Here is an 18532-nt window from a genome sequence, read left to right as displayed (position 1 = left end):
GGAGCACAGCTTGTGTACCAGGCATCTCTCCATCCTTGCCTTCCCACATAGTGACTGGTCAGGTTGTTCTGCCACAGTGGAAGGGCTGGGGCTGAGCCTCAGTTTGTACCTGTGAGGGGTTTTTTCCTGAAGCTGCTGCATCCCCATCATCTCCTCTCAGCCAGGATGCTCCTGCTGTTGCTGTGACCTCTCTGTTGCAGCCCTTCCACATTCTGATTTGTTAATCTACTTCCTCTTACTTGTGAAAGTGGTCACCAAGCTGGACCTGAGAGAAGGAACCAAGTCTGGCAGGAGAAATATCTTGCACATGCAAAGTCAAGATGATTTAGCAACTGGTTCAGATACTCTGAATTATTAACAACCAATTCAGATACTCCAGGTTTACCACTGAAGAACCCTTCATGCAAGACAAGTTGACTGCCCCAAGCCACACTGGGTGAGTACTTTTTGCCATAATATTTACCTTTTTTTTCTTTTTCCTTGAAAAGAGAACCAGGGAATCAGAAGTGCTGAGAGATTCAGAAGCTGGAGATCAGAAGCCATGTGAAAAATAAGGGAAATGTGAAGGCTGTATGATATCTGTGTCTTTTTTTTCCCCCAGTCTGTTTGGTAAAGGTGATTTGGATGTGTCAGCACCATAAAATAACAGCAGGGTGAGTGGGTGCTGTTTCCAGCTGGTGCATCACAACACCCACAGACTGGTGTGTGTCACAGGGGGAGACCCTGCAAAGATGTGTTCCCAGGCAGAACCAGAGTTTATTCTCAAAACCAGGGTAATAAATCCTGGAAGGACTTGATGGTACATAAGGCCCAGAGCCTTGGTAGCTCAGCTGCAGGGAGCTTAGGAGGTTCTGAGCATGAAAATCCCAGGTTTCAGAGTGCTGAGGACTGTTCTTTAAGCTGGCTGTTCTCTTGGCTCTTGTGTGGGGGTGCTCCTGGGAGGGTGCAGCTCTGCCTGAGTTTTTGGCAGTGTCTCTGGAAAGTAGGATGCTGTGGCCTCCTGCAGGGAGCTGTGCTGCCCCAGCTGAGCTCTGGAGCTGAGCAGGAGCAGTGTTGTGTTTGTAGGTCGTGCGTGCAGCAAACTGTGTCACAGCAGAGCTGCAGCAGCACAGCCAAACCACAGCTCGCCCCTCCACCACCAGAAACCCGACCCCTGGGGGGAAACTGTGCTTTGAAAGGGATTTGAGACAATTCCAGAAGGTGTGCTGCCCCTCTGCAGGATTTTTGTTTGTGGAAAAGGGAGGGTGATCAAGGGCAGAGGGTTTTACATCTCTGACTGCAAAGCTGTAGTTGACTCCCTCAGCCTGGAACAGACCCATAGGTACCCAGTAGCTAATTCTGGGCCTGTAATCCCTGCCTGAGGCTGGTGCAAAGATCCTCTCCCTTGCACCAAGATGTCAGAGATGATTCAGTTCTTGTCTTTCTGTTTCTGCAGCGAAAATGCCTGTGCTGGAAAACACGTGCTGGTAATGGCAGCCTCAAATCCAACTGCCACGTGCAGCTTCTCCAGGCAGGAGAGCTTCTCCCAGTAACTCTGTGCCCTTAAATGTGTCAAGCATTTTTGAATGGCCATAGCTGGGAATCATGGAGCAGGGACACAGCAAGCAGGGTACTGACTTTGCCTTCCTTTTAACACCAGTTGGCACACCCCTGATGATGACAGCCAGTCCTTCCTTGGGCTGCAGGATATATCCACGAGGTGTAGAAAGGAAATGTCAGCTTTATTTTGAGAGATGTGCAGCAGGTCAAGCTGAATCCAGTGACCAAACATGGCACTGTCTGAACAGAGCCCGAGAGGCTCCAGCAGAACCTCTCTCCATGTGCAGCACCCTGGGGCAGGGGGGTTAGTCCTGGAGGAGGGGGGTCTGCATTTTTAGAACCAAACTTGTCTGATTCTGTAGTATTCAAAACATCCCACTGCTCTGTGAGCAGAGCTGACTCCTGTGAACGTCTCTGCTCAGATGCCAGAGTCTCGACCCCAAACCACCGGAAAGATTTCGTGACTTAGGGGGAAACACAAAAGGGTTCAGGCTGAGCCCTTTTCCCCACGCTTGCTCTTCCTGTCCAGGGCTCAGAGCAGTCTCAAAAACCATAGACCTGGTGTCTGTCATCTGTGCTTGGCTGAATTTCAAGCTCCCAACTTGAGAGGCTGCACATCAGGCAGCAGAGCCTTTCTATAACCTTGAGCTGGTGGCAAGTTGTTGGTGTCCTGCCCTGGGGGAACCTGATGCCTGTGTCACATCTGCTTTTCTTTTCAGAGTAAGATGAAGGTGTTGCTGAGCCTGACTCTGGTGCTGACATGGCTGGGTAAGCTAAAAGTTTTATTTGCCTTGCCTTCTTTCCCCTCTGCCTTTGCTGTAAGACCTGAGTACCAGTGACGCCTCTGGTCTCTGGGTGCTGCATCTTCCCTTCCTGCAGACCTCACATTTATATAGGCTTCGAATTGCAATGACATCCCTGGATGTGTCCTGTACTTAGCCAGGCTCTGAGGCCTTGAAAGAAGTAGAACAGCTTCACCAAGTCTAAATACAGGGAAAGGCTTCCAAGGTATTGATTTTGGCTCTGCTCGAGGCAGCTCAGCCCTTGGTCTTCTCTGCTGGCAAGTATTTGTCATTACAGCTCTGCAGCTGGTCAGGACCAAAAGAACCTGTTTGGGAAGCACTTTGCATTTATTATTTACAGGACATCAGACAAGCACTTGGTGCTTGGCCAGGGCCCAGCCCTCTGTGGCTCATGGACAGGCTGAGCAGAGTGGCTCAGACACGAGGACAAGCCGACCTGTCAGAGCAGCTCCTCGCTGAATCAGCTCCCCTAGCTCCCAACAGAGAACTGCCAGAGCCTCAGCCTCTCCTTCTAGTGCCAGTGCAGGCTCTGGAGCATGCAGGGTGTCTCTCAACGAGCTCCAGAGGCATTTTCTGGCCCACTTTTTTCACAGAATCGTTTAGTTTGGAAGAGACCTTTAATCCCCTTCCTGCTGTGCGCTCTGCAGCCCAGCGTGCCAGCTCTGTGCTCTTTGATCTTCCTCTCTTTTGTTTTTTTTTTTTTTTCCCACTGTCCAGCTTCTCTAGAAACCCCACACTGTAGTTATGTGGCCAGACAAGTACAAGCTCAGGTCTGGAGCCTGTGAGCAAAGGGGAAGGAAGCCAAATGGGCAGGTTGTGAAGGAGGAACTGAAATCCGTGCGAAGCGGCCGAATTGCCCCTGGCCTGGCAGAGACGAGGGCGGCACAGGTTCTCCCAGCCAGTGACTCACAGGAACAGCCCTGCAGGAGCTACAGGCTCTGGCTCCGAGGCGTTGGAGGGCTGGGGTTGTGCCTCCCGACTTCCCTTGTGCGCGGCTTGTCCGGCGAGCGCGGCAGCCCCTGGTCTGGCGGCGGGAGGATGTGCTGCCCCACATCCCGGGCACGCCAGGAGCAGGGGTCAGAGAGGGGCTTTGCCTCTGGACTGGCCAGTGCCGTGAGCCCCAGGCTCACCTGGAGAGGAGACACCGATGGGGACGGGCAGGGTGCACCTGGCCCTGCTCCCTGCACTCATCCTGCTGTCCTTGTCCCCGGCAGAGCGGAGCGGAGGGTCTGGCCGGGTGTTCACAGAGCCTCAGCTTCGAGCTAGCGCTGGGGACTCTGTGCTGCTGCAGTGCCACTTCCTAGACCTGGAGAACAAGGGCTGGACCCTGAGCAAGGTGGACTGGATACACAGGGCCAGGGCTGGCACTCAGGTGGGTCGGGATCGGGGGGTGGGTGGTGGAGCGGGACACCGGGGCTGTGGCAGGGGAGGTTGAGTGAGGCAGCTGTGGGGAGGATGTGGGGAAGCCTGTCTGCCTGGCCCAGGTCATGAGAGAAGGAAGGTTCCACGAGGGGAGGAAAGTTGCCTGTGTGGTGGTGGGACACCCCGTGGCCCCAGGCTGCAGGGGAAGCACCGCTCTGGGTGCAAGCCGGGCTCCGTGAGCGGCAATTGCTCCGTGGGGAGAGGGAGAGAGCAGAACCTGAGGGCTCTGGAGGAGGGAAGGCTCATGGGGCAGTGCCCTTCCACTGGGCTCCCTTGACCTGACACTGTCTGTGCCCTGGCAGGAGGAGGTGGTGTTTTTTTACTACAGCAACCGTGGGGTCCCTGCGGGACGCTTCAAGCACCGGGCGCAGTGGGAAGGGGACCTCTCCCGCCGGGATGGCTCCATCCGGCTGCGGGACCTGCACGTGAACGACAGCGGCACCTACGAGTGTGAGATCCGGCTGCAGCTCAACAGCAGCATCTTCAAGAACCGCACGGTGCTGCACGTCAGCCCCCCGGCACAGAGAGGTGCGGGCTGTCCCTGCCACTGCTCCCCCGCTCCCTCGTGCTGAGGGGCTGCAGAGGCCCTGGAGGCTCTCAGACCTGCTGCCACAGCCCTCCTGCAGCAGGGCCGGGGTCCCCGTGGTGCCATCCCTGCCTTGGTGTCTCCCCAGAAGGACGAGGAGCAGCAGGTGCCCACGAGGCTGCACCCCTGAGAGACTCGGGGTTTTGGCCGGCGGTGGTGGGCTGTGGCTGTGTGGCCGTGGTGGTGGCGTTCCTGGCCGGACTCTGCGTGAGGAAGAGGTACCAACGCTGGCTCTGGGGTTATGGGGCTGAGCAAAGCACCTCCCTGCATCTCCCTGTGCTGGTCTCCCCAGCCAGGCATCACCCTGAGCTGCCCCGTGCAGGGCAGGTTCCCAGGTATGAGGGTTCAACTCCCCCAGAGTGGGGTGCAGGCTCCTGCTGCCATCTAGTGTCACTCTGCCCTGGCCAGTCCCCCCTCGGCTCCCAAGCCTTCTGGGCTGGGCCAGCAGCAAGGACGGCCTGGCTGAGGCACGTGCAAAGGGATTCCAGTGTCCCGGGAGGGGGAGGGAGGCACAGGAGGGGCAGGCGATGGTTCTCACTGGAGATGACACTGTTGTCGCCTTCCCACAAGGTTTGCAGGCAACACAGCCCTGGAGAGGATTGGAAACAACAAGAGCAAAGCAGAGGTGAGAGCTGGGGCTGGAGGGAGCACTGAGGTCGGGTGTGTGGGGAGGCCAAGGGAGGGGGTCCCACACTGGCCAGGCACGAGGTGCCATTCCCTGCCCAGACACAGCCATGGCTCCTGGTGCCTGCCCTGTGAGTGGGGTCAGGCAGCCCTTGTGTCTTTGGGGACTGCCCAGTTCCAAACATCCCGATCCCCCCTTGCAGGAAGCGCTTTACTGCTCAATCCCTGGAGCTGAGATACCCAAGGCTGAACAGGATGCCAAGAAGAAGAGGAGAGCTGAGGACACCTACATAACCATGGTGAGGAGCAGGCTGGTGTGATCCCCCACATCACTGCCCCCTGGCCAGGGTCATGGTATCCAGGCCTGACCCCTCATTCTCTGTGCCAGGCAGCAGCATCCCTTGCCCCCTGCCCCCTCCAAACAGCCCCTGGTACCTGTGGTGACACTCACACCCTGTCCCTTGCTCCGGCAGCACCCCTCTCACTGCCGGGAGAATGGAGTCTACGTGGAGCTGTCCAAGAGGATGATCCCGGCAGAATGGATGGGAGAGGGGAGACAAGGTGATGGACGAAGCCAGGAGCCCCACAGCAGACCAGAGCAGCCACTTCCCCGGGCTCCAGAGCAGGAGAAATAACCGTGCTGGAAGATGAAGCCTCTTAGCCAGGTGTGTCCAAGACACTTTGTCCCTTTGGGTGGCCAGAACTGGTGACACTTCACTGTGTACTCTGTGCCAGGGCACTGCTGGGGCATGGCCCACCCCAGCTGTCTGCAGGGGACCAGGGGAGACCTGTCCCTCTTGCCCCCTGGTCTCTGGAGGGGGCACAGTGGGCACAGTCTCCATGCTCTAGTTTTAAGCCTGGTCCTGAGACAAGGATCTCCAAGGGGGGATATGCAGCGGGGGCCTTTATGGTATTATTCTGGAGATAATAAAACTCAGGGACTCTTCCCTGTTCCTGTCTTCGTTTTACCTCTTGCTTAAGCATGTGATGTCCAAAAGCTGCCTGGCCCAGGGCCTGGGAGCCCCTGCACCCACGTGCAGCCTCGCACAGGGCACCTGCCTGGCTGGCCCCAGGGAGCAGTAAAGCCAAAAGGGCCACAGAGGGGGTCCCTTTGCAGCAGGATAGGGGTGGAGGGGAGCAGGACAGACCCTGCAGGCAGTGTGTGTGTGCTCATGTCTCCCTGCCCCAGCCCCTGGCCATGGGTGAGCACCCACCCTATACCCAGGACAGGCAGTGCTGGCCGAGGGGGAGCCCAGCACACCCCCCCAGGGCTCCAGGGCAGCATCTGAGAGGGTGCTGGCGCTGCTCCTGCTCTATATATAGATGTTTGACACCTCCAGGTGCGGAGGGAGCACAGGGACCCTCCACCTCCCACCACTGCTGAGACTGCAGCGCTGCTGCTCCTCCTTGGTTCACGTTGACACCCTGCTCTCTTTTCCTGGAGGGAGGCAGAGGGATGGGATCACAGCAGGAACCAGCAGCCTGAGCTGGTTTTGGGGTGTTGGAGGGTCACATGTGACCTCTGCTGCCGTTGTGGGGTTGTGGGAGCTGTTGTGGCAGAGCAGAGCGGGCTCTGCCTGCCCAGTGTGCAGGGGAACTGCTGTGTGTGCAGTGAGGGTGTTTGCTGAGCAGGGTTGCTGTGTTTGCCCTGCCACTCTGATGCCTTCTCTCCCAGCTGTCCTGTTTCCCCTCCTGAGGCTGGTCAGGACCCTCTGTGTCCCTGTTGCCCCATCCCTTCCTCCCCAGGTGTGTAGGAAGCAAGATGTGCCCTGGCTCCAGGGCATCCCTTGCCTTTCTCCCCACTGATGCTGTCTCAGCAAACTCCACCTCTCTGTGTCCCAGGGGACGAGAACCAGGGGCCTGAGCAGCTGCTGTCTCTGCCTTTGGTCCCCATGTGGCCATGTCAACCCCTTCCTGCTCCCACCTTTGCAGCCTGAGGCCAGGCTTGGAGTCCAGGGCCCAAAGACTTCTTTGTCTGATGGTGCCAATGGGATCAAAGACTTTCTGTAGCTCTGTCACTGCTGGGCAGAGCTTCCTTGTCCCACGGGCTGGGTGAGCAGGGCTGTTACTTTGGGAGAGCATGCTGCTGGGGGGATGGCAGAGCTTGGCACCCCTGGGAAGCGAGGGAACTGCTCTTGCAGTGGCCTGGGAGAAGGTAGGTGAGCAGGAGAGCTTTTACCTGCTGCAGGTCACCTGCCCGTGGCAGTGCCACCTCCTGGGCACGCTGACCAGGCTGCTGTGCAGGCTGCCTCCTTGGGACCCTCTTCTATTCCCAGCCTGGATCAGCCCCCTCCAGGAGGGCATTTCCAATGTTCCCGGGCCCAGCTGGACGGGAACTGCTGCCGGGGATGGTGCGAGCGGGGCTGGTCGCCAGCCTCCAGCAGAGCCAAGGGGACACATCTGCACGGCCCCACCGAAACCAGGGGGGCTGCAGGGGCCGGGGGAACCCACCGTGTGACACAGCCCGCCCGGGGAGCACGGAGCTGGAGCTGCCAGGAGCTGTCGCCTGCAGTTCAGGGGAAAATTTTTCCGCCCTCCCACTCCACCGGCTGCAATCCACCAACCACAGCATTTACTGCTTTTTTTCGCCCCAGCTCCGCTCCAGCCATATTGGGCTGTGGAAATAAAGCGGCTCTAATGTTATATGTCACCTGCAAATAACCCGGGCGTTCGAAAAAAAAAAAAAACCCTCCACCACCACCTCCAAAACCCACGCCACCACCACGTCCTCTCCACACACAAAAAATCCTCCAAAAATGAGCCCGGAAGCCTGGCTCCCGCAGCCCACCTTGTTCCTCACTGGCCTCACCTTGCTGCTCTCGCTGGGTAAGTGTCTGACCGGATGCCCTTGCATGCAGCCAGCTGGGGAGGCATCCCCCTGCCTGGCCAGGAGCCCCCCTCCCCACACCCCAGCCCGTGCCGGCGCGGGGAGCCAGCGCTGAGCCGCAGGGATGGGCACGGAGGTGGTCCAGCATGCACCCTGCGGAGAGCCACCAGCCAGGGTGACCTGCTTTTTGGGCAGGGTGGGGGGTTATGCTGCGGCTGCATCTTCTCCCAAAGCCAGCCGTGCATCCCGCTCGCTGGCCGCTGTTTGCATGCCGGGGAGAGGACGGGGCTGCCGCGGGCAGGGGGGCTGCGCCTCGCCGGGGAGGTGGTGGTGGGTGGCTGCGGTGGCTTGTGGCTGTCCTTGGGGTGCTGGCTGGCGCCTGGGGGAGTGGGCACCGGGCTGGCAGTGCTGCACGGGCCGGGGGGGGATGTGTCCCCTGCGTCCTGCCCCACAGCCAGCAGCGTGTGTCAGCAGCTTTGGGTCGGTATCGATCGCGAACGGGAACGCATCACTTCTTTGAAGTGCTGTTCACGCTGTCCTGGAGCTCCTGATGGGCTGCCTTACCCCGAGGAGAGAGCCTGGGAAAGGAGGATACAAAACCTAGCGAGGTCTGCTTTAGAGGCTGCTGTAATTTTACCTCCCCGGGCGCAGGGTGCAGTGTGATGGAGCGTTTGGGAGCCTGCGCGGCGCCGAAGGACACAGCCTGGACGGTCGGTCCCGAGGCCTTTAGGGGCTTCTTCCCCCACTTCTGCTGTCCCCCAGTGCTGGGCAGTGGCAGAGTTTGGACCCACACACGTGGCTGCTCCCAGGGCGTGTGCTCACCACATGCTGGCTGCCCATGAGGACCCTCTGGCTGTGATACCGCCCTGCCAGCCTGTGGTCTTCCCAGCTGGGGTAACAGGATTGCTCCTGGTGGGATCTCATCCCTCTGTAGAGCCCTGGGGGCACCCTGAGGGCACAGAACAAAGCCAGGTCACCCAATTGCAGGCACACAGGGCATTGTGTGAGCGGTGCTCAGACAATGACTCCTTGCAGGGACACCCCCCCAACCAGGCCTGCTGGGACAGACCAGCTCCTGGCTCTTCTCTCCCACCCCTGGGAGGTTTTCTTGGAAGCATCTAAAGCTGTGATGGGGCAACAGGGCTGTGACACCAGCTCAGGACACTTCTTCCTTCCTTGGGCGCTGTGACTCGTCCCCATGTGCCAGCTGTCCCCATCCCTGTCTCCCTGAGCCCTGTGGGAGCCCCCCCTGCGCTGGGAGTGGATGGAGGGTGCTCACCTCGGCTGCCAGCACAGCAAGGAGCCGTCTCCAGGGCTTGGCCATACCTGAGGGCACCCCCTGCCCCCAGAGAGCTTCAGGGTGCTGCAGGTTCACACCTTGCAGCGAGACCTGTGGCTTGAAGCAGCCGTGTCTGTGGCTTGGGAAAGGCTGTTTTCCCTGGCTGCAGAGCCTGGCCCCTTTCCTGCCCTGCTTGCAGGCGGAGTGGAGTGGCCAGCGGAGCAGCCTGGACATGCCTCCAGCTCGGCCGCAGGGCTGGACTCGGCAGCACCTCGGGAAGAAGGTTTGAGAGCAAAGAGCAGCAGCCCAAGGGGAGAGGTGAGGTGATCCTAAAAGCACCTGGTGGTGGCAGTGTCACTGTCCCTGCCCTGTGGGATGCCACAGGCCCCCTTTATCGTCCCCTCCCTCCCAGGGCTCTCTGTCCCCGTGTCACTCAGGGCTTAGCCTCGGTGTTTGCAGCCAGCTGGCTGCACAAGGAGCCTGTCCCCTTTCCAGGCTGCAGGCGCTGGGTCTGGGGTGCTGCTGGGGCAGGCAGCAGCCCAGGGGAGCTGCAGGGATGGAGTTGAGCAGGGAGCAGGTCGCAGACACCCCATCCCTGCCCATGTCCCAGCAGAGTCCTGCCCTGGGAGCTGCACCAGGTACTGCCCCTGTTTCTCTGCCACAGCCAGGCTGGGGAGCAGGGACTGGCCTCGTTCCCCCAGGAGTGACCCAGATCTTGCTCTGGTCATTCCCCTTGCGTGGGCACTGCTGGGAGGGGGGAGCATCTGCATTCCCCCTGCAGCCCCTGGGGCCAGCCCTGGCAGATCCCAGCCCTCGCTGCCGTGCCGTGTCCTGCTGGGAATGAAATCTGATGAGCGCAGCCATAAATTTCAGGGCGGATGTGGCGCCGGGCCCCGTGTGCTGACGCTGCATCCAGCCCTGCACGGTGCTATGGATCCTATGGATCCTGCAGCAGGAAAGCCTCGGGCACCGGCAGGGAGCAGCGCTGGCTGCGAGTCAGCAGGAGTCAGCACCGGGCACGGCACTCAGGGGTCATCGGCCCTGGCAGAGCAGGGATGATGCTCTTCCTGTCCAGCCAAGGGACTGTGCCAGGGCTGGGGCTGTCCCCTTGTTGCCTGTCACTGCTGTGTAAGGAAATCCTGCTCCTGGCTGGATGCAGTGTGCGTGGATGTGCCCGGAAGGCGATGCCAGGCCCCAGGGTGAGCTCTGTGCCCCTTCCTAACTCCTCTGCATCCGGCAGCACCCCCGGGACTGGGCATGGAGGTCATGGCCCCTCCCACCATCAGTGCCTTGAATGGCACCTCGGTGAAGCTCTCCTGCACCTTCAACTCCTGCTACAAGGTGGAGAACAAGCAGTTTTCCCTCAACTGGACGTACCAGGAGTGCAGTAACTGCTCGGAGGAGCTGGTGAGTCTCACTTGGGGCTGGGGATCAGCTCCAAGTAGTTGTGTGTGTCCCTTGGGGTCCCGGGCAGGGCAGCATGTGCAGGGAGGGGGGTGCCCGGGCAGGGAGGGAACACGTGGGGTGCCAAGCGCTGTCTCACCTCCTCTCCCGCTCGGCTGGGCAGTTCCTGCAGTTCCGGATGAAGATCATGAACAAGCAGCTGGACCGCTTCGGGAACCGGGTGGAGTTCACGGGGAACCCCGCCAAGAACGACGTGTCCTTCACCCTCAAAAACGTGCAGCTGGAGGACGAGGGCATCTACAACTGCTACGTCCTGAACCCCCCGGACCGGCACCGGGGCTACGCCAGCATCAGCCTGAAGGTGCTCACCGAAGGTCAGTGTCCCCTCTGCCGCTCCCTCGTGCAGGGTTTGCTCCCTGGCCCTGGGAGCGAGAGCCCTGCCCACTCCCAGTTGCTCCCAGGGGGTGGCTCTGTGCCCTGAGCCCATGCCCTGTGTCCCCAGAGCCCCCGAAGCACGACTCGACGGTGGCTGTCATCGTGGGTGCCTCCGTGGGCGGCTTCTTGGCCGTGGTGATCCTGGTGCTGATGGTGGTGAAATGTGTGCGCCGGAAAAAGCAGCAGAGGCTGAACACGGACGACCAGAAGACGGAGGAGGAAGGGAAGACAGACGGCGAAGGCAACCCGGACGAGGGGACCAAGTAGTGCCCCCCTGCCCGCCCCTCCCTCCTCACCCCTGTACAGTGTGACCCTCTCGATGTGCTTCCCAGAGCAAGGATTTCTGTCTCCCCAGAGCATCCCTCCTTCCATCCAAATACCCAACCCAGCCTGGAGCAGGGCGCGGAGAGAAGAAGGTCCCTGGAGCCTGGCCCTGGTGGGCAGGGCTGGGGAGGGGGGCTGAAGCACATCAAGGCTGCCCTGAGGCTGCGCTGGGGCCAGCCTGTCCCTTGCTGAGTGCCAGAGTTGTGAGGAGGTGCTGGGGACAAGCTGGTGTGGGAGAAGGAGGACCAATGTGGTCCCCACACACAGAAGGACTTGAGCAGGGGGTGCCAGGAGGGGCAGAGGGGTCTGGGCAGCCCCGTGCCCAGTAGTCTGTACTCTGTCCCAATGGAAAACATGAGCAGGGGCCAGTGGCCCCCTGCCCTTGGGGCCATGGGTCATCCCTGAGGTGTTCCTGCTGTGCCTGGGGCACAGGCAGTGGTGTTCCCATCCCCAGGGATCCTGGGTAGCTGCCAGTCTCCTCCTTGCAAGTCCTGTGTGCCAGTGCTGAGGGTGCTGAGACAGAAAGCTCGTGCTCCTCAGGGACTGTCCTGGGCTGCTCGGAAGCCAAGGGCTGGGTAATGACCATGAGCCCACACACTGTTTCAGAGCTTTGCTGTGTTTTGGAACCACTAATGGCTCCTGGTTTGAAAGGGATGTACCCTTCTGCCTCCTGGGCTATTTTTAAGTCTGAGCATCTCAGCCAAAGGCTGACTTTTTTTGCGGTCTTGGAGAGGGTAATTGTAATGGAAAATGTTCTGTTGATGTGTCAAACTGAGGTGGTGGGAGCGGCAGGGTGAGGCTGCTCGGGTCAAGGAGCTGCTGGAAGGAAGAGGAGATTTTGGGCACTTGCTGGGAAGGCACAACAGCAGGCCTGGAGTTAGGACATCTCTGCCACCCTCGAGCAGCCCTGTCATGCTGAGACTGCCTCCTCCAGCCTCCCTGCAGAGCACTGCACAACCCATTACTGCCATGGCAATGCACTGCCAGCGTGCCCAGTGCCACTTGCCTCACTGGCAGGTGAGCTGTGGGGGCTGGAGCACGCCAGGGTCCGGCAGGCAAGTGACCCAGGGCAGTGTCCCCTGCAGCACCACGCCTGGGCTTTCCTTCTCCCGTGGCAGGTGGGACGTGGGGCAGAAGGGGAGCAGTGCATGGAGCCACAGGGGACACTGCCCAGGGCCAGGTGCCAGGGGTCCCGTCACCCATGAGCAGCACTGCCAGGAGAGAAGGGAGACCTTTGCCGTGCCCCTGGGTGGGTGCCATCCCGGCAGTGCCACAGGCAGTGCTGTCAGCCCCGGGGGTGAAGGGACAGCCGTGCACTCCCTGCTCTGCCCCATCGCTTTCTGCCCCGGCCCCACGTGCCCTCCCCATCCCGCTCCACCCCGCTGGGCTCCCACGCTGCTCCTCTTCCCATCTGCAGCAGGAATGTACCGTGTCCCACACGTGGCTCCCCCTGTCCCGGGGAGGGCCGGGCTGAGCCGCCTGTCCCGCACCCCCCACACCCAGAGCTCCCCGCACAGTGCCCGCGGTGTTCCCGCACCGCCTCTGCTCGGGGCCCGGCTCCCGCGGCTCCACGTGGGGCTGAGCCGGCAGCTCGGCGGCCAGAGGCCTCTGAGCCTTGCACATGACCAGTCTTGCATCTGCCTTTCATTTCTTTCGTGCACTATATCCTTTGGATTGCAACTTGCCAATGCATCTGTCTGTACATAGCTGTACACAGCAGAGAGAGTCTGCAAATATATATCTCTACACACAGGAGGGGCTGGAATCGCTCGTGGTGTGGCCTTGGGTTTGCGCCTTCCCATGGGCTTCTCTTGCCAAGTGCTCTGCTGAGTGTAGGATGTTTTTATTGCTCTTTGTACAGTCAAACAAACAAAAGAACAACAAAACACAAACTTTGCACTCGATGCTTTTGTGTTGCTGCCTGGAGGGGCAGGACAGGTCCCTCATCTGCTCTGCCTGTGGGGATGAGTGGGCTCCCGTGTGGAGCTCGGTCCTGCTGGGGTGCTTTGGGTGCTGAGGGAGCCCAGGGCAGCCTGTGTGTCCACAGCTCCATCCCTGGGAGCTGCCACAGAGCCAGGGGCAGGCGGGGCAGTGCTGGGGGTGGGAGAGTGGCCAGTGCTGCCCCAGCCTTCCCACACCGAGATTTCAGGGGTGCTCGGCACCCACTGTGGGGACTCCAGCTGTGCCACAGGGACCTGTGCCCTGCCAGCTTCCCCACCTCTGCTCTGCAGAGAGCTGGGATTGACAGCTGCTCAGGGCTTGGCAGGTAAGGCTCAGCAGGCTCCAGCAGAGCCCGGGGCATGTGCTGGGTGATGGACACTTGTAACTGGGCTGCTCTCCCACTCAGCAATCCAGCAACGCCGTGTGGATGCTCTGGCACAACTGGGGCACATTTAATAGGCACATCCATCAATTTGCCCACCATGGAGACAGGAGAGGAGCTCTGACAGCCACCCTCTGTCCTCCCTCTCCCTGCTGCCCTTCAACCAGGGCCGCTGAACACCAGTGCATCCCAATTCCACACACGGGCAGGGTCTGGCAGCCGCCCCTACACACCTGCGACCACCTCTTTCCCTGGCCAGCGCTGCCCTCCTGCCCTGCCTTACCCCCTCCCCAGCCCAGCTCCAGCAGCAGGGTGACAGCCAGCAGTGCCAGTGGAATGGGCTCTCCCAGTGCCCCACCCGGGCACCGTGCCCTGGACACCTCGCCCTGTGCCCTGCTGTGGGGTCAGCGCTGCAGAAAACTCCCACCTCCCCACAGCACCTCTCCCTCCCTTAGGAAGGGCACCCAAATCACCTCCCCTGTCCTGCTGACACAGTCCTGCAGTGCTGGGCTGGTGCCGGGGGGTGCAGCCAATTGATACCTGGCCCATGGCAGGGAACAACTTGGCTGTGCAGTGAGGAGCAGCTCCCGAGAGGACAGCACGGGGTTATCACCCCACCCACAGGCAAAGGGGATGGGGGACCCATCCAGCTTGGTGCTTTCAGGACACCTCTTGGAATGTTGCTGGCAAAAAAGCTTGTGAGGAAGGCGAGCACGGTGGGATCACAGAGGAGACCCCGTGGGACACGACAAGGGTGAGTTCTCGTCACCACAGGGGACCAAGGGCAGTGACTGCAACCACCCAGTGCTTCTCCAGAACCAGGGACAGTCCCTTTTACAGAGCACTAAAATTTCCTTGGACCAGGTAGGATTACAGGTGTTAAAGAGCAAGAGAAGGGTCTGGAGGTGACGGGGAACTCTGCCTGGTGCTGTGCAGAGAGTCGTGGGGGACTGCTGGGCAGCCTCAGGGGAGCCCAGAGGCACTCTCCCTGGGATGCTGCCCTGCTCCTGGGGCTGGGAGAAGGGGACCTGGGAAGGGGACAGCCTGGGACTGTGAGCTCCGGGGTGCTGAGGGGTGTGAAGGGCAGCCCCGAAGAGATGGAGTGGGGAGGGTTCAGTGGAGGTGGCCTCAGGCTGTGTCGGGTCAGAAGAAACTTTCTCCTGGGACACAGGAGGGTTACCTCAGCTATTCTTGCAGATGCCTCTGCAGTGGCTGCCGGGGGACACTGCTGCTCTTTCCCTGCTTGTTTAAAGGGCCCGTGAAAGGGGATGAGGAACCATGCACCTCCAGAGGCAGCCGGCTCTGCTGGCAGGGGTGAGGAGGCAGCAGCAGCACAGCACTGGCAGGGAGAAGGATGCAGGGAGAGGGGAAAGCATTGTTCTGAGGGAAAGCTGCAGGCAGGGGAGAGCTGGAATGACAAAGGCAGCCAGGTACTCACCGCAGTCTTTGCCCGGGACCTCTCAGCTCCCAGCCCGGCGTGTCCATCCCAGCCAGGACAGTCCTGCAGAGTCTGATCCCTGCGGGTGCCTCCTGCCCACTGCCAGCTCCTGGGCTGCCAGGCCACCTTGTCTTTTAAAGGTCACAGCCAGAGGACCTTGCAGTAAATATAAGGTGCTGATGGGAAGCTCTGTTCCAGCGTTGCCACCTCCTCCTCCTCCTCCATCGGCAGGAGGGCTCTGCCTGCTCCAGGTCCGGGAGCTCAGCATCCTCTGGCTCGGGGAGCTCTGGGAGGGGGCTGGGACTGTCCTCCTGGGGCAGCCCCTGGCAGGATGCTCCAGGGCAGCCGGGGCCAGCGCTGCGCCTGCTGCATTGAGCTGGGAGGCTGCAGCCCAACTGCTCTGCTCAGCCCTACCTGGTCAGTACCCACGTGGAGGGAGGCAGGAGCCCTCCTCGGAGAGCAGCAGCCTGGCATTTTAACCCTTGAGCTCCAGCAGTGCAAGGTGAGAGGGACTGAAGGTATGTGGACAGCCACTGTGACCCCCTCCCACAGGCTGTGAGTCAGCTGGCAGCACCCCTGAGCCCTCCTTCCTGTCCCCCAGGGAGGTGACAGCATCCGAGCAGAGGGTGCTCAGTTTCCCTGAAAGCAGACACAGTATCCTGGTGCTGGACTCAGCAGAACAAGTTTCCGCTGAGCCTCAGGAACGCCAGGTCCCATGCTGGACATCAGCACAGTGCCAAAATCCCGAGGCCAGCTGCTGGGAGTGCCCTTCCCGGCCATGGCACCGCTCTCCAGGGCCGGGCTGTGGGAGAGCAGAGCCTTTCCCGGCCCGCGGCAGTGGCAGATGTCTGACGAGATCAGTCGGCCGGGGAGAGCGGCTGGAACTGCCAAGTGTGACAGCTCCATCAGGCTCTGGTGACAGCCAGCATCCCCCTCCGAGCCCTGGGCCGAGTGGGCACAGCTGGCCTCGGGTGTGCAGGGCAGTGGGCAGTGGGGCACCAGGGCTGCTGCCTCTGCAGAGATGCTCAGCAGGGAAGTGTGGCTGCAGGAGTGTGTGAGCACGGAATAACTGGGTACACACCTCCCCAGCACGCCCCGTTTGTGCCAGTGCTCACAGGAGCTCTTTTGTATTCAGTGGCCAACCCTTGCAGCCGGGCAGTGCTGCTATTCCCAACCTTCCTGCCTCCAAAAAGATTTAGGGCTCTGCTGGCGGGATTCCTAAATGACAGCTCGGCCAGATGCATCCTAACTTGACCCATCATCTTGGAAGCAAACTTCGCAGACAGGTGAGCATCCCAGGAGGGGGTTCTTCACACCTAGTGGCCTTTCCCTGCACCAGGGCAAGGGTGCTGCTGTTCCAGGTCCCCAGTGCTGCAGGTCTCTGTGGTCTTGTTCACTGGATACTGGAGATTCCAGATTCCAGCCTCAGACTCACCTGCACCTGTGACTCTGGCCCCAGCAGCCATCATGACAGGCATCATTTGCAGGGGTAACAGGCATCCCTTCACCCCTTCAGACCTCTCTGCCTCCCCTCTCACAATTTGTGATGCTCCAGCAAACGCAGTGCTCCTCCTCCTGCCTTGGCACAGTGCCTGCCTGGTCACCCGTGCCTGCAGCTCCACTCACCTCTCTGCATCCATCCCCTCACTGCATCCATCACCTCTGTGTATCCATCCCCTCCCTGTATCCATCCCAGCTGCCCGCCAAGGCACCTTCTGCTGCATCAGCAGTGCCGCGCACGCCGCTCCCGCAGTGCCGGCTGCCAGCGCTGCCCAGCCCCGCTCTGCCTGTACTTTTCCTGTCTCTGTTGCCAGCTCTGCAGCCCTAATGCCTCAACCCACAGGCACTGCTGGCATCCTCTCAGGCTCCCCTGGGACGTCCCCGTGCCTTGCACAGCCTCCAGTTTTCCCTCTTCCCTTCTGCTTTGTGCTGCTGGCCAGGTGGGCGGGAGAGCGAGCTGCAAAGGGGCTGGAGTGGGGACCAGGAGACTCAACGTGCCCTGAAGGTGACAGGTCGTGGCACCTGGACACGCAGGCAGCATCCCTGCAGCTGAGCTGCTCTCACGCCCGAAAAGAAGCAATCCAGTTTGAGGAGCCATGCTGCAGTGATTACCAGCAAGGGAGGTACAGCCTCACCGCTCCCTGGGATGAGCTCTGCCGGGACATGTGCCGTGTGCCACCAAGGACTGCAGCCCCGAGAAACGGTCAGTGCTGTTCCTGCTCCGTGAGTGTGGCAGCACCTCCCCCCCTTCCCCTGTGCCTGTTTTGGGATGCATCACCTCCTGCAAATGCCTGCTCTGCACAGGGGTCGGTGTCTAATGGACCAGAGGTAAAGCTCTGCCCGAGCTCCTAATGGAGGTCCCCCACCGCCACCTTTCAGGCTGTGGTCAGCTCAGGGCAGGTCTAATGGATGTGGCGGCGAGGAAAAGGTTGCTGACACATGAACTTAAGTGCAGCCAATTATTCTGGAACAAGCTCACGGTGAGGAAAATAAGTTCTCAAAGTGTTCCCTTTGGCGCAGGGTGGGACCCGCTGTCCATCAGTGTCTGGCTCTGCATCCCCACCTGTGTCTGCTGCCTGCCTTGGGGCTGGGAGGTGTCTTGGGGCTGGAGGGCAGAGACACATGTGCTGTCACTTCTCTGAGATACCCCGAAGGAGAGCTGAGCCCCAGCCTTGTCCTGTTTTGTTGTCCTGCTGGCAGCGGCAGGGAAGCCACCAGCCCAAGTGGCACTTTGGCCCCTTCCGAAGGTCGCCCAGGGCAGCACCAGCCTCACATTCCCAGGCCATCAGAGAATTGTTAAGGCTGGAAAGGCACTCTGGGATCATTGCATCCAACTCTTATTCCAGCACTGTCAAGGCCACCACTGAACCATGTCCTCAGGTGAGACATCCACATGTTTTTTGAACACTTACAGGGTTGGTGACTCCAACACTGCCCTAGGCAGTCTATGCCAGTGCTGGACAACCCTTTCTGTGAAGAAATTTTCCCTGATATTCAACCTAAAGCTCCTCTGGAGTAATTTGAAGCCATTTCCTCTTGCCTTGTTACCTGGGAGAGAGAACCCGACCCCCACCTGGCTCCACCCTCCTGTCAGGGAGATGCAGAGAGCGAGAAGGTTCCCTCCGAGCCTCCGTTTCTCCAGGCTGAGCCCCCCCAGCTCCCTCAGCCGCTCCTCGTCAGACTTGAGCTGCAGACCCTGCTCTGGACACGCTCCAGCACCTCAGTGTCCTTCTAGCGAGGGGCCCAAAAGCGACCCCAGGATTCGGGGTGCAGTTTCATCACAGGGAAACCGTCACTGCCCTGGTCCAGGATCGCTCCCGGATTCCCCGGGGTGGGCGGGGGAGCGCGGGGATGCGCGGGGGGATGCGGAGGAGGGCGGAGGAAGGCTCACCGCAGCCCCGCCCGGCGCGGCCCCGCCCGGCGCCGCTCGCCCTCCGCGGGGGCGGCCAGAGCCGGGCGCTGCGGGCAGCAGGGACCGCTCCGCTCCGCACAGCCCCGCACCTCCCCGCACCGCGCCGCAGCCATGGC

At 60.6% G+C, this 18532-nt stretch overlaps 3 protein-coding genes across 5 annotated transcripts in view; all 3 read left to right on the top strand.

Moving 5' to 3' along the window:
• Positions 1 to 176: 176 nt before the first annotated feature.
• On the top strand, positions 177 to 5978 carry JAML (junction adhesion molecule like). Of its 2 annotated transcripts, XM_027655673.1 has the most exons (8): positions 177 to 436; positions 2259 to 2307; positions 3557 to 3714; positions 4067 to 4292; positions 4439 to 4568; positions 4921 to 4975; positions 5178 to 5273; positions 5448 to 5978. In XM_027655673.1, exons 2-8 carry the CDS (start codon positions 2265 to 2267, stop codon positions 5607 to 5609), a joined length of 870 nt encoding a protein of 289 aa, XP_027511474.1. In that variant the 5' UTR covers positions 177 to 436; positions 2259 to 2264; the 3' UTR covers positions 5610 to 5978. The 2 variants fall into 2 exon arrangements, with proteins under 2 accessions (XP_027511474.1, XP_027511472.1); XM_027655671.1 differs by lacking the exons at positions 177 to 436; positions 2259 to 2307 and having other exon boundaries at positions 3422 to 3714.
• A 1571-nt stretch (positions 5979 to 7549) lies between these two features.
• On the top strand, positions 7550 to 13135 carry SCN2B (sodium voltage-gated channel beta subunit 2). Of its 2 annotated transcripts, XM_027655676.1 has the most exons (5): positions 7727 to 7800; positions 8324 to 9398; positions 10321 to 10487; positions 10648 to 10858; positions 10987 to 13135. In XM_027655676.1, the coding sequence occupies exons 3-5, from the start codon at positions 10338 to 10340 to the stop codon at positions 11184 to 11186; spliced, it is 561 nt and encodes a 186-aa protein (XP_027511477.1). In that variant the 5' UTR covers positions 7727 to 7800; positions 8324 to 9398; positions 10321 to 10337; the 3' UTR covers positions 11187 to 13135. The 2 variants fall into 2 exon arrangements, with proteins under 2 accessions (XP_027511476.1, XP_027511477.1); XM_027655675.1 differs by lacking the exon at positions 8324 to 9398 and having other exon boundaries at positions 7550 to 7800.
• A 1163-nt stretch (positions 13136 to 14298) lies between these two features.
• Positions 14299 to 18532, top strand: part of SCN4B (sodium voltage-gated channel beta subunit 4) — a 12121-nt gene continuing 7887 nt past the window's right edge. Inside the window, exon 1 of the mRNA XM_027655680.1 lies at positions 14299 to 14320. The gene's annotated coding sequence lies outside the window, so the exon portion shown is untranslated. The remainder of the gene's footprint in view (positions 14321 to 18532) is intronic.

The sequence above is a fragment of the Corapipo altera genome, unplaced genomic scaffold (genome assembly GCF_003945725.1).
Source record: "Corapipo altera isolate COAL_440 unplaced genomic scaffold, ASM394572v1 71, whole genome shotgun sequence".
In the NCBI taxonomy this organism is placed as follows: Eukaryota; Metazoa; Chordata; class Aves; order Passeriformes; family Pipridae; genus Corapipo; species Corapipo altera.
Note: the sequence above shows the minus strand (reverse complement) of the source record. Positions and strands in the feature narration are given on the sequence as shown.